General features: G+C 37.3%; 3 protein-coding genes across 13 annotated transcripts in view; 2 read left to right on the plus strand and 1 right to left on the minus strand.

Annotated features, from left to right (window-relative positions):
• The first annotated feature begins 20 nt into the window (after positions 1-20).
• On the plus strand, positions 21-3,155 carry LOC100119757 (bifunctional peptidase and arginyl-hydroxylase JMJD5). Of its 5 annotated transcripts, none has more exons than XM_032598240.1 (9): positions 21-183; positions 634-1,292; positions 1,367-1,506; positions 1,585-1,753; positions 1,825-1,996; positions 2,073-2,240; positions 2,298-2,515; positions 2,584-2,742; positions 2,818-3,155. In XM_032598240.1, the coding sequence occupies exons 3-9, from the start codon at positions 1,373-1,375 to the stop codon at positions 3,073-3,075; spliced, it is 1,278 nt and encodes a 425-aa protein (XP_032454131.1). In that variant the 5' UTR covers positions 21-183; positions 634-1,292; positions 1,367-1,372; the 3' UTR covers positions 3,076-3,155. The 5 variants fall into 5 exon arrangements, with proteins under 5 accessions (XP_032454131.1, XP_032454129.1, XP_032454128.1 ...); XM_032598238.1 differs by lacking the exon at positions 21-183 and adding an exon at positions 356-484; XM_032598237.1 differs by lacking the exon at positions 21-183 and adding an exon at positions 358-534.
• Positions 3,093-9,496, minus strand: LOC100680235. Of its 5 annotated transcripts, none has more exons than XM_008208001.3 (23): positions 9,347-9,496; positions 8,995-9,156; positions 8,800-8,892; positions 8,431-8,723; positions 8,231-8,348; positions 8,033-8,157; positions 7,815-7,947; positions 7,645-7,740; positions 7,332-7,430; positions 7,140-7,261; positions 6,943-7,043; positions 6,714-6,868; positions 6,123-6,631; positions 5,961-6,053; positions 5,740-5,887; positions 5,256-5,664; positions 4,599-5,028; positions 4,428-4,511; positions 4,241-4,362; positions 3,881-3,949; positions 3,744-3,788; positions 3,480-3,664; positions 3,093-3,405 (listed from the first exon to the last, which is right to left on the minus strand). In XM_008208001.3, the coding sequence occupies exons 3-23, from the start codon at positions 8,854-8,856 to the stop codon at positions 3,313-3,315; spliced, it is 3,486 nt and encodes a 1,161-aa protein (XP_008206223.1). In that variant the 5' UTR covers positions 8,857-8,892; positions 8,995-9,156; positions 9,347-9,496; the 3' UTR covers positions 3,093-3,312. The 5 variants fall into 5 exon arrangements, 4 of the variants coding, with proteins under 4 accessions (XP_008206223.1, XP_008206222.1, XP_003426404.2 ...); XM_008208000.3 differs by having other exon boundaries at positions 7,567-7,740; XM_003426356.4 differs by lacking the exon at positions 3,881-3,949 and having other exon boundaries at positions 7,567-7,740.
• A 124-nt stretch (positions 9,497-9,620) lies between these two features.
• Positions 9,621-15,102, plus strand: part of LOC100119861 (ankyrin-2) — a 39,822-nt gene continuing 34,340 nt past the window's right edge. For all 3 annotated transcript variants that reach the window (XM_016983392.2, XM_016983396.2, XM_032598227.1), the window contains exons 1-3: positions 9,621-9,896; positions 9,966-10,077; positions 10,754-10,884. In XM_016983392.2, coding sequence (XP_016838881.2) covers positions 10,810-10,884 — 75 coding nt within the window. In that variant the 5' untranslated portion in view covers positions 9,621-9,896; positions 9,966-10,077; positions 10,754-10,809. The remainder of the gene's footprint in view (positions 9,897-9,965; positions 10,078-10,753; positions 10,885-15,102) is intronic.

Consider the following 15,102-nt stretch of genomic DNA (forward strand, 5'->3'; position numbering starts at 1 on the left):
GGAAGTTGCGGGATGCTTTATTATTAGTTATACTCGAATAATTACACGACTAAGTCAGTTTGTTTGTCGAATTATTTTTAGTCGCATCATGTGGAGTTGCAAGAATTGCAACTTTTTCTTTGCTTTTTCACCTGCCTCATAATGGTTGCGAGCTTTCTTCCCCGCGTGTAGTTAATGCCGAGCGTGAGTGAAGTATCGGATTATTTAAATATTTTTATAATATCGCTGTAATGATGCACAATTTTCGAAAATATCTGTACAAAAATCTCGAGTATTTTAAAAATACGCGGGTCTTGCTGCGTTTTGCACTGCGCAAACTCGGATGCCAACACGTGTTTGCGATTCGGAGTTTACTTCAGAGCTCATGATAGCAAAATAGTATTCGCCGCATAAACGTTATCCGAATACTCTTGTAATAACTGAAAGTAACATGATAAACACTGCAGGCCGAAGGTTAGAGATTAAGTATTTACACAGAGAAAAAGTAATTTTTTAAGATACTTAACCGGCAGGACTAAAATTGTTTTTGAGAATGTACATATAGTGGAAAAAGAACTGTTTATTTTTACTCACTTTTATTTTGAAAATTTTCGTATAAAAGACCTGTTTGTAATCCATACATACTTTTTTCAGGTAAAACGTCAATGATAAAGTCATGGTGTTGCCACTTATGTGTGTGTTGATTTTTCCAGTTGCAATTGTTGCCATAATAAGAGCCTTTTATTTCGTCATTTATGTAAATGGTAAAAGGCCTAAAAAGGCAGAGCGTACTAAATCTGCAAAGACATTGATTGTGCTTGGTTCAGGTGGACATACAACAGAAGTTTTGCGAGTTGTCCAGCAATTGAATAAAGAAAAATATAGTCCACGGATTTACATACAAGCTAGGACAGATGACATCAGTTCCAAAAAGGTTAAACAAGTAGAAATTGATGCCAAAGACTACAAAATCATTCAGATTTCAAGGAGCAGAGAAGTTTGTCAGTCTTACCTGACATCTATTTTCACAACAGCTAGAGCCATTCTTCAGTCATTCCCATTAATCTGGAGAGAAAAGCCAGATTTACTACTGTGCAATGGTCCAGGAACCTGTATTCCTCCATGTTTAGTGGTTTTCCTTTTCAATGCACTGTTTCTAACGAATACCAAAATTGTATTTATTGAAAGCTTTTGTAGAGTCAAAAGTTTCTCTCTTTCTGGAAAAATTTTATACTACTTGGCCAATCATACTATTGTTCAATGGCCAGAACTGAATGGAGCTACTTATCCTAGGAGTATTTTTGTAAAATAAAGTAGTTATCGTTAAAATAATGCAATGAAAGTATTTATTTTTTAATTTGCTTACACCTCATTATGTGATTTCTAGATAAACATGCCTGTGCAGATAGTGGCCCAAAGTATTCAGTGGAATCTTCTGCAAGAAGATTTAACAGAACAGTTGCCCAATGAATTGAAATTTCATTTAAAAAATATACTCTTAAGAGTTGAAAATTTTTTTAAAAACAAGTAATTGTTTGAATTTGTAAGTTTAAAATTGCTTAATCGTGCAATATTTTTAATACTGCTTTCATTATTCTTGTCTAGTAAATCGCCTGATGCAAAAAGACTAAAAATAGATACAGAATGGATAAAAAGTGATTTAATAGCAACAGAGGCTTGCTTAGATCGTACCTGGGAAATGCTTAACTCGGGCTATTGGAAAGATGTCCCCATAAACTATAGATATTCTTATTCATTATGCAGTATCATAAAGGTATTATTTTGACTATTACACTTTTTTCTCTTAATATGAAAAAATTAGCAATGAAAACCAATTGTTAACAGTCACTACTACTGGAAATTTCAACAAATGCAGAAAAAGATGATATAAAATTAATTAGTGTTTTTAAGGAAATCATACAACAAATCGACAAGGGAATTCTGTTGGGTGCTCCTCTTCCAAAAAATAAGACTTTGCTGACTAATATTGCTTCAGATTTAAATAAACATTTTTCAAGTGAGTTAAGACTTTCAAAAAATTTTAACTTTTATTATTAACAGAATATAATTTTTTTCATCTATCTGATTTCTAGGCGTGCCTGAAGCTAATAGCAAAAATGTTGATACAATAAAAATTAATACAGAGGAATTGTGTACAACTCTTTTTCCCGGGTTTTCAACTATAGTTAATTATACAAAACCATCATTGGAAACATTCTATTGCAAAATTTTCAAACCTAAAATTCCGGCTTTACTCGAAGGTAATTTATATTTTTCAAATTTTAAATTATTGATAAAAGAACAAAATTACGATATAGGTTGTCTTGAGCACTGGCAAGCTTTGCACTTATGGAAAGATGCTGAATACCTCCGAAGGATAGTTGGAAATCGAACAGTCCCAATAGAAATTGGGTCGCGATATACGGAAGACGATTGGACCCAAAGCCTGGTTACATTTTCAGATTTTTTGAGGTCTCACATCTCGTCTAAAAATGAAAAAGTCGGTTACTTAGCACAGCATCAACTTTTTGATCAGGTGAAACATTAAACCTTAGCCATCAGTGATGTAATTTCGTCATAAATAACGTATTTACAAATTTATAGATTCCTGAATTAAAAAATGATTTTTCTGTACCTGAATACTGCAGCTTCTCTGATACTGAAGAAGATAATGAAGAACTACCCGACATAAATGCATGGTTTGGGCCAAGTGGAACAGTTTCTCCTTTGCATCATGATCCAAAAAATAACTTATTATGCCAGGTTGAAAATTTATTTATTATTATTATTATTATTATTTAATCTATTTTTAATAAAAAATAATCAATATTTTAACAGGTTTTTGGATACAAAAGAATCATATTGTACAGTCCAGATGACAATGAAAATGTATATCCATATGAAACAAGACTACTCAGTAATACAGCTAGGATTGATCCATACAATCCAGATTTTGAAAAGTATCCTAATTTACAAAAAGCTAAAGCCTTTATGTGCTACTTAAAACCTGGTGATATGCTATTTATTCCACCAAAATGGTGGCATCACGTTGTAGGACTGACTCCTAGTTTCTCTATTAGTTTTTGGTGGGATTAACATAAATACACAATCCATAAATGTCAAACAGTGTTTTTAGCTCTATTTTATAAATGAAATACATTTCAGCTTTATAAACACTTATGTCTATTTTTATAAAAAAATTATCTTATTCTTATGAATATGGCGAATATAAAACTTGAAAAATAGATTATTCTAAGTCAACAGTTAAGCCGTGGTAACTCTCGAAACAGTCTTGACAATTATATAGCATAATAATAATAGAATAACTTAAGTTCATGCAGGAAGTGGTGGAAACTCGTCATCCTCAGTGACTACGACCCGACAATTTGGGCATGATCGATCAGATTTTAGCCACTTTTTTATACACTAAAACACAAGTTTTTTTTTGCATTAAAATAATAAAGTACACTCAGAATGATTTACTATTGGCTGTAGATTACCTCAATATGGAAGGAATGTCGACAGGTTAAGGCGTAACATTTTTGTTTTTGTACATAATTCATGCATATTGAACACTCTATTTCACCACTACCTGTCCACTTTGCTTCTTCTTGAGGTATTATTATATTCCAAGCTTTTTTTTGTACAGATCTGGTATCCGTTCCATTCATAAACTTTTCTGAAACTAACAGTAAGCAGAGATAAGTAACGTTTATGAATAAAATGCTACCATTTTCTTAGGCATCAATGTACAATCATCTTACTACTAGGCGAAATCCAATCTCTATGCGGAGTTTTTTGCGCAGAACCTAAAACGAATCGATAGCAAGTAATCGCCATTTTACACCAATTAAATAAATTGCGATTAATTTAAAGATTTAATAAAATTATTCTAAAAAACCTTGCATGTTATTAGAGGATTCACTGCAAGATGACTTGCTTCCATCGTTCAAAGTATAACTCATCACATCTAAATCAACAAGATGTGTTACTAAAGTAAAATAATTTTATTCTTTCTATAATGATTGCCCGTTATTAAAAAAAATATAATCGTAAACTTCTCTCAAAAATACAATATAATTTCTCAGTCTAGCATAATAATTGTTAGCTTATAAAATTCTTACATAAAATGGCACAAAAAACGTTAACAATTAATTTTGCGTTCAAAGCGTTTCGATGGTTTTACCTTAATCAACATAAGTATCAAATGAAATACATGAATAAATAGTAAAACAAATAAAAAGAAAAAGGAAAAACATACGTATTCGTTGATTGCGCGAGAAGTATTCTTCGGATTCGATAAGAATTTCGTTCACCGGTTTACCCGTCAAGGTACCGTTGTTCTTCTTACGAATTTCCGCAATAATCTCGACTATGTCGACTCTGAGGAAGTTAAGTTTTAAGTCTCACATTTGTTTGTATGAATTTGCGATCGTTACATTACTTACTCTAATGCTCCCGGATATCTTTGCTGCATGACCTTAATCAAAGAATTGATTCCGGCTTTCTTCTTCAATTTAGGGCTATTCCCTCTAAAGCAACAAAGCGTATCGTTAAAACATTGCTCGATTAGCATACATCTTTCTAATACTCGTACAACCAAGCTTATTAAAACTTACTTTGAAGTTACACTAGTCAAGTCAGATTTATTATCGTCGTCTATTTCTAAATGTAAACCGTTGTCATCGGCTTCTATTTTTTTTTCGACTTCATTGGAGTCACCATTCATGTAAGTATTAGACTGTTCGTCTTGTACGGGTTCCGTATCTGCCTTTTCTCTAACGTTCAATGCTATAGCTTTTAAAGCTTTTCGCATTTGCTCTTGTTTCTCTGAAATCTTATCGAAAATGTCCTTTGATTCTTTGCGCTTAGTTTTTGTCTCTTCCTTCAAATCGGTCTTGACTGGTGCAGTGGTCTCTGCTTTTAACTCTTCTTTCTTATTTTGAATGTCAAGTTTCCCAAGTAATGAAGTCGCTGATTTTACCGATGAATTTTCGCTGCTGCTGCTGCTCAACTCTTTTATTTCAACATTGGTCTTCTGGTCGGGAACTAGAATCAAGTTTGCTCTTTTTAGTTTTGAATCTATGTATGAGACACACGTAGATGAAGAAATAGTGTTAATTCAGTCAAACGCTTTTCAAAATGATATTTTAAATGAAATCTGAAAAAACATTCGTAAAGCATTGTACGCTAAAATAATCAAAACTTTAAATCTAAGAATAACAAAGAAAAAAATCTTAAATTTACTTATAGACGTTAATGTTTTTTATACTAACTACTAGTTCCGTTTTGCACAATGGGTGGCTGAGAATAGAACTGCTGATTTAGTATCTGCCTGCCTACTGGATAGGCTGGATGTGGAGCTATCGTAGAAGCAAACGGAAGCGCATGTTGCTGGAAAGCGTTGTATTGATAAGCGTGCATGTATGCCGCTGATCGCTGCAATTGTTGTGCTTGCAGTTGCTGAGTCTGCCACTGTTGATTTATTTGTTGCTGCTGTTGCTGTTGTTTCTGCATTAAATTCTTCACGAACTCATATTGGCTTATGTAGTAAGCGTTCAACGCATTCATCACGATGTCGCTGAGGTTCTCTTTCAGCGCATCAGGGACGCTCGGGCACTCTAAGCAAACTTCGTCTGGACATTCTTCGGTATCAAGTTTACCGAAAAGGTTTGTAAAATTTTTCTGCGTTTTTATAGAGAGTTAGTTTTCATGAATTGCAAATTGTTATACTCGACAAATAACGGTCAAAATTATTACCTGGAGGTCATCAGAAGCTTTCTGAAGGTAAATCAACCTGTTCATCCACTTTGTATTGTCTTTGAAGGATTTTACATTCATATATTTTTCCATCCAACCGTTAAGTTTACCAATAACTTCTAATTCAATGGTACATTGATTAATGTATCTGAAATAAAAAGAATTTTTAGAGAAAAGTTGAGGTAAGTATTAAAGGGAAGATGAATTCATAATGTTCATACTCATTTAATAAATTTGTATAGGCATCAAACTGAGTCTGGAGGTATCTAGATAACAACGATTTTTTCGCTTCTAATTCCTGCTTTAAAGATGCACTGAAACAAAATATTTTATGAGTACCAATATGCCAGAGAATTATAAACTCAAATAAAAAAAAAAATTACTTCAACTCTTTAGTCTTTTTTTCCCACGAGGAGTTTATGCAATCCTGCAAAATTTTATACTCTGTTTCGAACGTTTGTTTAATCTCGTTTCGCCTTACTTCAGAATCATTCAACTTTGCGATTTGCTCTTCCAACAATTTTTTATCATTGACAAAAGTAATTATTTCTTTTTTTAGATTAAAATTTTCATCTTTTATTTCGTCATATCTTACTCTAAAATCACTCATTTCTTCATACAATGCTTCGCATTCATTCATCTGTTTTAAGAAAACTTCAATCTTGTAATCCTTTTCTTGTGCTTCCTTTTTCAATTGACTAGTTTCTTCCGCCAAATTTCTTATTTCTCTTTTTAATGAAGCTACATAATCTTGCAACTCATTGTATTCCGTAATTTTTTTATTTACATCGATTGAATTATTTTCTGGATAACGTGACAATTCATCACCACCAGCTGCTTCTTCATCCTCTTTGCAGTTACCATTACGACCATTTGATAAGCATTGCACATCCTAATATTTATAAAAACTCAAAATGAATATTTTTATTCAGAAATTCATATATCAAATAAGCTATGGTTACATTAAATATTACCGGAATATTGTTGTTGTTGCTTTTGCGATTCCCAGTTGCATCATTGAAGTAACCATCTATGTAACCATCATTCATGAGGTCATCAAGCATATCGCCCACATCTTTGTTATCCATTAGACTAATAACATTTGTATCAAGTAGAAAGCTCAAAATGTCTAGGAAATACAAACATCCATTAGAAATAGCTCTGTAAAGTTCAATCTAAATAAACAACACAAAGTGACAGTACCAATGTCCTTGAAATACACCAAGCTTTCTCTAAGTTCATAAAATTTATTATATAGATCACAAACTCGTACCAAATTGTCTCGAATATAGTGATAAAAGAGCCTGTAAAAAAGTGAAATAACATTAACTTACAAATACAAAACCATACATATCTTTAATTTCTAGTACATAATTAAAAACGGAACAAATCATGCATACGAAAATAAAAATGCCCTTTCTCCAGCTTCTGGCGAGTTATCTGTTGCATCAAAATTCGCGCTGCCAATTGTCACGGTAACTAATCGGTTTTCGTCGCAAAAATCATCATAACGATTAAGTTTCTGTAAATGATTAAATGAATTTAGCTGGGACCATTATTTTTCAAACAACACTTAGCATATTATTGCAAACCTTTTGATCTCTGAATTCGGTCGTTGGAATAACAGGAACATGCTCCTTTCGAGGTGTAAATTTGGGACTCTCTGTAGTCGTTGTACAAACTGCTTTTTGCTTAAAAGATATCATGATCATGAAAAAAGTTGTTTACTAAATTATTAAATAAAGTGCAACCAAAAATAAAAAGCAGAGATCAGATAAAGCATTAATATAAGCACAGTAAAATAAAATAAATTGTTAAACCAAAAACCTTCTTTATAGCACCCTTAGATACATTTTTGTTAACAGGCCAAGAGTCATTAGTTGTTTTTTTCATTTGCGCTTTTACCTCTCCATTCGGCCCTAGCACTTCAATCAATGATATTCTGCAAATATTATTTTCATACATGCAATTTGGTGTAAAACATTGAACGCCCAACATGTCCTGCAATTTATTAAATAATTTATAAACAAATTACTAATAATTAATCATTCTTAATATTGCTATATTTGGTTTACTTTGTCTAAAACTTTTTGAACCAAATTTGTTTCATCCTTTATAACTTTCCAACAAGATGGATGAAACTTCAGTATACATCCTCGTTCTTTATTATTGCAATGAACTATTACCATTCCGTTGAAAGCTGGATCTCTAAGAGTTGGTAATATTAATGAATTAGAAACAAATTTTATGGTAATAAAATGTGAAAAATCGTAAGTTTTTCGTGTTAACATACTTTACATATATATTTTTGTTTGGAGATACGTAAGGTTTAGTGATTTGATTACATTCTTTTGAAGCACAAATGGCATCAGGTTTATGATAAATCGCGCATTCTTTTTCAACTATTGACCACATTTTCTGAAAAATATCACATACAATTGAATAATGAGAATATTCATCTTGAAATTTAACAAGTGATCAATGTACTTACACCCTTTGGGTTTTGTTCAATTGGTGTAGTAGTACCAGGAATGTAGAATATCTCCAACAATTGATTCCTTTTGAAAATATCATTAGCTGCTCTCAAACTTTCCAAAGCATGGTCAAACCTACAACCAAATTTATTGCGTGAAAATTAAACTGTTTTTTTTTCAATATAAGAAAAAAAAAAAGAAATTTTTAGTTCTTTACCTATACAGCTTGCAATGAGTGTAAGCTAAGAGGCAATAAATAGCAGGAAATCTTTCTTTGAGAGTCTTGTTAATTGTCTGAAGTGTCATGACTACCTCTGCCAAATCTTCCAGTTTGTTTGACTCCAACACTTTGCAGTGACAAATCATAAACCTGAGTATGCATTCCTTCATGGCACCAAAATGCAATTCATTGGCTATTTTCAATGCTTCGTTGTAGTCATGAGAAGCTTTTGCATAATTCTTCTCTTCCAAAAATGCCAGAGAGGCAGCCTTTATCTTTTTCTCATAATGCTGTGGACAAATTTTATAATCAGTTTGATTTAAGCATTACCCAAGTTTACAATTTTAGACTTTTTTGAATACTCACTGCTTTCTTTTCCACCTCATCCATCGTAGCAGATTTAAACGATTTGTTGTTGTGCATTTTTAATTTTACAGTCAAAACTACGTATTCAATCACCTAACGAATGAAAAAAAAAAAAAAAAAAAAAAAAAAATTGTAAAAACATTCTATCAGTGCATAGATACAAATAAAAACCGCCGATAAAATAAGAGCCCATACCTCGTGTTTCGATCGAGCCCATCAGCAATCAGAATCAGCAGCTTTCCTTTGTCTTCATCCTCGCACGTGCAGGATTGTCGAGAAACGACGTCAAAAACTCTCAAAGGTACTTACATGCAAACCACTTGGGCCAACACACTCGTCGATCCAGAGGTCGTGACACTAAACAAAGGAAGCACGTTAATAATCAAGAGCACTATTATATACGCGAATTTATCATCGATAGGGCAGCGAAATTCGAAGCGCGCTGTTATCGAAACAAACCGATACGGGTTTACAAGAACAATATATTGCACTTGCGATTTCGCTTCACTTCCGGAATGAAAATCACTTAACTGACCGCACATAATACCTTTATCTGCGTTTCTCTTCTATTTGTCTTGTAAAATCAGCTTGGGGTCCGTCCAGTTTTTAGAACATGCATTCACTTAGACGACTGTCCGCTGCTCTCTTCTCGAAGGCGAATGTCGCGAGGCGAGTAAGTTTGAGCGGGCGCGCGCGGTCTCGTATTATAGTAAATACACACACATATATATATATATATATCGTCGGCGTGAGTAGTCTACGATGGGATTCCAGGAACACATACCGGCTCGAATACAGTGTTGCAAACACTTCGACGTCGCGTTTCTTATGTTTCGTTTATCGTGGTGAGGTAAAGAAGTTTCGTCATTTGATCAACTGTCATTTTTCAAGTGCGAAGCTGCGAAGTGATTGGCATCGATGACAGTTTGTTTTGATTGGTTTTATAATAGAGACGTGTGTACGCACAGAGTTATTTGTTGTGACGTGGTAAGGACTATAATGAAACAAAGAAGATGTTCGGAATGTGACTTATTGTACGGAGGTGATCGCGAGGACGTGAGACTAACCTATACCATTCTATGACGACAGTGGAAGCGGTATTTCGAGCTATATTTTCATTATAGGTATGTTAACGACGAAATTTATGTAAGGTCTTTTTCTCATAGATATGGGAGAAGAAAACCCTCAACAGCGTAACTTTTTCGGTGCCAAGGAAAGCAAAATAATGGAGATTGACAAAAGAAGCTACTTGGCCTGTGCAAAGGGTTACTTCGATCGGTAAGTCGGTCTCATTGACAGTTTTATTTAAAAACAGTCTACGTTTTTGGTATGCCACAAAGACAACCAAAACATAATAGAGACAACGACTAATAAAAAAAGTAATCCTCCTAACACGCTGATTTATATTTCTGGCGCACTCCCTGCAAGTGCTGCCCCCTCGGAGTGCTTTTTTTACTCTGCGCGGGAAAATTCAAAGATTTCAAAGCCTTCACCACCATCTCATCTTAATATATTTTAGAAATAGTAGACGGCAAAGGGATCACGTATCACTACCGATTCGATGAATTTCCAACTATTCCAATCGCAAAACACAAACACGCATTCTACAAACCATCTTCCCTTTCCGCCTCCTCTATACCGATCGTTATTTCTCTAAATTCGCCATAATATAGAAAAATAACGAATCCCGAGAAAATCTGCCATCCCAAAGAGAAAAACACGAAAAATCTCTCTCGTTCTAAGGTCGCGCCTCCCGGTCTATCTCCGCATACGCGCGCACACACTCCTCCCCGTACGACTTTATAAATAAACGCGCGACGCGACTCTCGAATCGTGCCACAGGTTTCTCTCTCTCTCTCTCTCTCTCTCTCCCACCTCTCCTATCTCTATCCCTCTTTCCTCGTCGTTGCAAAACATGCCCCGTTGCGAGAGACTCACCGGCCTCGTTGTCTAGTTCTCAGCCGCCGCCGCTGCTGTTGTCATCCGTCGTCGTCCCCCGTCGCCGGGAAGATGCCAGAGGAAGCCGAGGAAGCCGATGGCCCCGCAGCCGAGGAGATATACCCACCGATCCGCAGGCTCTTCAAGGTAGAGCTTGCAGTGCTTCAATACCCACCGATTGATCGCGAGACGCTGTGATTGAACGTCCGCTGTATTTCATGGGAATTTTTGAAGAAAGAGTCTAGTGTGTGCGCGGTGAATCGTGTCTGTCGGACACTGTGTGTGTGTGTGTGTGTGTGTGCGTGTGTGTGTGTGAAATAGCTTCGAGCTTTCGGAAATAGTATACGCGTCGACTTTGCGCAAGCTCTCGCAGTTGGATTTCAAGGGTGATGCATTTTTAATAGATTCTTCGCTATCGTTTTGTTAATTTTTTTGTATCTAGAGTTGAGGCTTTTATCGCGGCGACGACCATGCAGGAGAATGATCGATTTCAAAACGGCGTGTGCGAGAACGTATTTTAAGACAGTTTTCCCATCCTTCGCGCGCTCGTAAAGCACGCGATTTAAAATAAAACACGAGCTTTGTTCAAAGCCTCGTCACTCGGACGAATTTTCGCCAATTCGAGTCGTTCGTCACGATTTATCGAAAAGCGCTCTCTCTCCATACAGGTATTCGTTTTCGCGAGTTAAAAATAGCGCGTCCGAAGGTTCCGAAGATTACGACGTTGCTGATACTCCCGATCGCGCTTTCATTCAAGAAAGCTCGAGCTTTTTACTCTTCCGCGAGTGATTGATGCTCGTCGTCGTTTGCTTTCGTAAATTCCCGGGGAGCTTCGGTGGGTCTTTCTTTTTTTTCCTACTATCGCGTGACGCTTGGAGATTATTTTAGTTCGCTAGATGTGTGTGTGTGTGTGTGTATATATGTATATCGCTATGGCAATTGTCGGCGTTGGGAAAACGATTTTGAACAAAAAATTATTTTGCGAATACGCGCGCGATGATTCACGCGTATGAGATTACGAGAGCAAAAAATTGGCGATTGTCGTCGGCTATACTGTTTTGCTTGCGTTAGGTCATAACTTTATCTTGGCTCTGAAATGTATCAATTCGGATCTCTCGAAGTGGCAAAGCGTTTTATCTGCGCTGGTTATCTTTTTACGAGAGAACGTAGGTGTAAAAGATTAGATTATGGCATCTTTTGTTTTTAATATACGCGCTACTGAGACCGACGCTGTTTTATTATTAAACTTTGTGCGCTGATTATTGTCGTCTAAAAATCCTTTTATTTTCTTCAGAAAATAGAATTTTGTCAGTTCATTGACAAGCAGCGTCTATAGAGCATCGACGACGACTCGAATCGTCAACAGCGAATACAAAAAACACGTGTCTACAGTAAACAGAGTCTCGTTGTCGCGTGCTTCAAAAATACTCGTCTCTCATTCCATCATTTACATTACAAAAACTTCTATTTATTCTTATCAATTCGCGTGTCTCTCGACTGTTATACCATTTGGGTCACAGTAAAATATTAGCGGATACTCTCGTCAATTTCTACATACACGTATCACCACGTGCGACTATCTCGTGTATACACAATGCCCGCTGGGGCATCTGTTATTGAATAGCTTAAACTGCACAACGTCGATTATACATACCCTGCAGTCTCAATAAAAATAAAAACATCGGGCTAAAACTGACTCGCATATCATACGCGCGTCTGTGTGTCCGTATAGCTATATATATATATTCATCATCCATATCTGCACGAGTCGCGCTTTATAAATAAAACGAATATAGCGCGGGCGATTTTCAGCATCGGCGCGCAAATCTGCTGCTACACTGCGCCGGACAGCTGCAGCGAAGAGAAAGAGAGATAGAAAGAGAGATAGAGAGAGAGAGAGAGAGGGGGGGAGATGCCCGAGCGCGGGGGCGATCGCGGGAAACTGGGTTGACTTCGTCTTCTGGCTTTCGACAATTTTTTTGATTTTTATCTCAGATATTTTTTGGAGCCTCGATCAGACTAAAGTAAAATCCGTTCCATCCTCGGTTCAGTAGTAACAGACGGTATAAATTCATGTCCCACTCAATCCTTTCACGTACGGAGATCCCCTCTCTCGATCCCAAGCGTCAACAAACTCGCAGAGCTGTGAATCATTTAAAAGCCAATTTCAAGCGTCGGCACTCGATCTAATCCAAAAGAAAATCTCCCCTCCGCTGAAAACTCTCTCCCCGCGCAACGAGTCTGTATACCCACTCCGTCAAGGTCGTCGGACCACCTCCTCAGAAAAGCCAGAGTGTGCGAATACATATAGTGAGAAGCAACACACACACACACACACACGTATGCGACACCGGCTCTCTCGAGCTTTTTCTCCGGAATACATATACACTCCCTACGGCTTTATTGATCGCGGCCGGCGCTTACACAGGGGCGTATCCTGTCACACGTCCTGTGCTCTCTCGCTGCGACTGTGTGTGTATATGCGGTGTGTACGTACACTCCCTTGGGGATACTTCGCGGAGGGGAGGAATTTCGGTTGGTAGTGAGAGGAGAGCTTCCTTAGGACGGGTTTTTCCCGGAGGCACACGTGCTGCTGTTTCGGCGTTTCCGTAGAGTTATTTGAGCAATGTGTACGCGTGGAGAGGGCTGTGGAATGCGTGTGTGCGGGGGTGAGTTTTTCGAGGACTCGTTGGGGGTGTGAGGCTGTTTATGATGTGTCGGAATTTGATTGTGTGCGATGGAATTGTCGAGAGAGAGAGAGAGAGAGAGAGATTTGTTATCCGAGGCTTTGAATACCGCCGTGACGTGTGGGATGGAAACGTCTTGGAAATTGTTTCTTTGCAAAGGGAAAATCGTATAGCCTTTTTTTTTTTTATTTTAACCTATCGAGGTTCTTTTATCCTCGTACGATTACAGGCGATATCGGTCTCTGCTTCCGGACGCAAACTGTCGCAGCTTCATTTTTCTTTGTGCGAATATATTGTAACAGGATATTGGCCACGAGATTGCGTGAGAGGAGAGTTGCGCCATTGTTCGAGAGTTCACTCGATGTATTATAAACGAGAGCACAACACGCTCTTCGGTATTGAATAATTCAACATATACTCGCGGCTTTAGTCTGAAATACAAATAATTTTTCGGAATCTTGGATAAAAGTCGCTCATAACGCGATACCTGCAGGAATAATTAATTTTCTCCAGCCGCTTGAATGCCGAAAGACTTGTGAATAGGGACGAGCTTGATCTGGGTCTCTCATTCGCGCTCTGTACGGCATGGCTTAAGAGCAGGCATTCCCGGAACGCTATAAATGAATGAAACAAATCCGGCCCTCGTCAAGCCAACTAGGCGTATACTTACCGCCCGCTATACTATCAGTGCATGATAAAATCTCGTTTTAATTTATCAGACGGTTCGTATAAGAGTGTATGAAATTTTCAAAAACACCGCATCAATGCAGCTTATATACAAAGCTATTTGCCAGCCTCTTCCTCGTCTACCTTCCGAAGGCATTATCCCCCGTAATTACCGGTCCACTCGGGTGTCGCCGCTGAGCAAAGGGTTGAAAAGGGGCGTGTGGGAGAAAAGGAGAGAGAGCCCGAGGCTGCGGAGCTGCTTCTGAGACGAGTCTAGTGCCGGGACGTTATATATATATATATATATATATATATATATATATATATATATATATATATATATATATATACTTTTATCGGGGCGGACAAATCCACTGGAAAGGGATATCGCGTGTGTTACGTGCGGGATTGAGACTCGACGGGACGTCGATTGATGAGATTATTTTCTTTGTTATTATTGCCATCTCGGCCGGATACGATTGATTGCGAGCGTTCGAGATTTTCGATGGACGAGGAACGATTACTTCTGTGATATTTGAAATTTTTGCTATTAATTTATCAGCGACGGTACAATATTGTTCTCTCGAAGATGTACACCCTTTTATTTCGGGACGACTCGTGAATTATATTGTCAACCTATATACGCCAATATTTATATCACGAAAAACATAGGCTTCTGATGAAAAAGGTCATCGGCGCGAAATTCCAATCTCGAGTCTATTGCAAAGAGGCCTATGCTATATGTAGAAAGAAAAAAAAAAGTAGCAGACAAGGTCCGATCGAAAGTCGCCGAGGAAGCGGCTGTCGCGTGCGATTTCTCCTGTTACCGGGTCCTTCCGGCCGAGTAAGGTGTATATACCCTGTCGGTGTGCTGCGGCCAAGCGTGTCACCCCCCCCCCTCTCTCTCTCTCTCTCTCTCGTCTCCGAGTTCTTTCTCTCCGGTTAGTCTATACGTTTCGGTGGCTTTTTCGAGAGGGATTAAGGGTCGACGACCCCGAGCCACTGCTTCGCT

The sequence above is a fragment of the Nasonia vitripennis genome, chromosome 3 (assembly GCF_009193385.2).
Source record: "Nasonia vitripennis strain AsymCx chromosome 3, Nvit_psr_1.1, whole genome shotgun sequence".
Lineage (NCBI taxonomy): Eukaryota > Metazoa > Arthropoda > Insecta > Hymenoptera > Pteromalidae > Nasonia > Nasonia vitripennis.

Excerpts from the sequence above, each read along its gene's own strand:
- LOC100119757 (XM_032598240.1), top strand. The coding sequence starts at position 1,373 with ATGCCTGTGCAGATAGTGGCCCAAAGTATTCAGTGGAATCTTCTGCAA. Across the intron at positions 1,507-1,584 it reads GAAAATTTTTTTAAAAACAA|TAAATCGCCTGATGCAAAAA; the intron begins GTAATTGTTTGA and ends ATTCTTGTCTAG. Across the intron at positions 1,997-2,072 it reads TTTAAATAAACATTTTTCAA|GCGTGCCTGAAGCTAATAGC; the intron begins GTGAGTTAAGAC and ends TCTGATTTCTAG.
- LOC100680235 (XM_008208000.3), bottom strand. The coding sequence starts at position 8,856 with ATGCACAACAACAAATCGTTTAAATCTGCTACGATGGATGAGGTGGAA. Across the intron at positions 6,869-6,942 it reads GGTGTATTTCAAGGACATTG|ACATTTTGAGCTTTCTACTT; the intron begins GTACTGTCACTT and ends TGTATTTCCTAG. Across the intron at positions 3,950-4,240 it reads CTCGCGCAATCAACGAATAC|ATGTGATGAGTTATACTTTG; the intron begins GTATGTTTTTCC and ends TTGTTGATTTAG.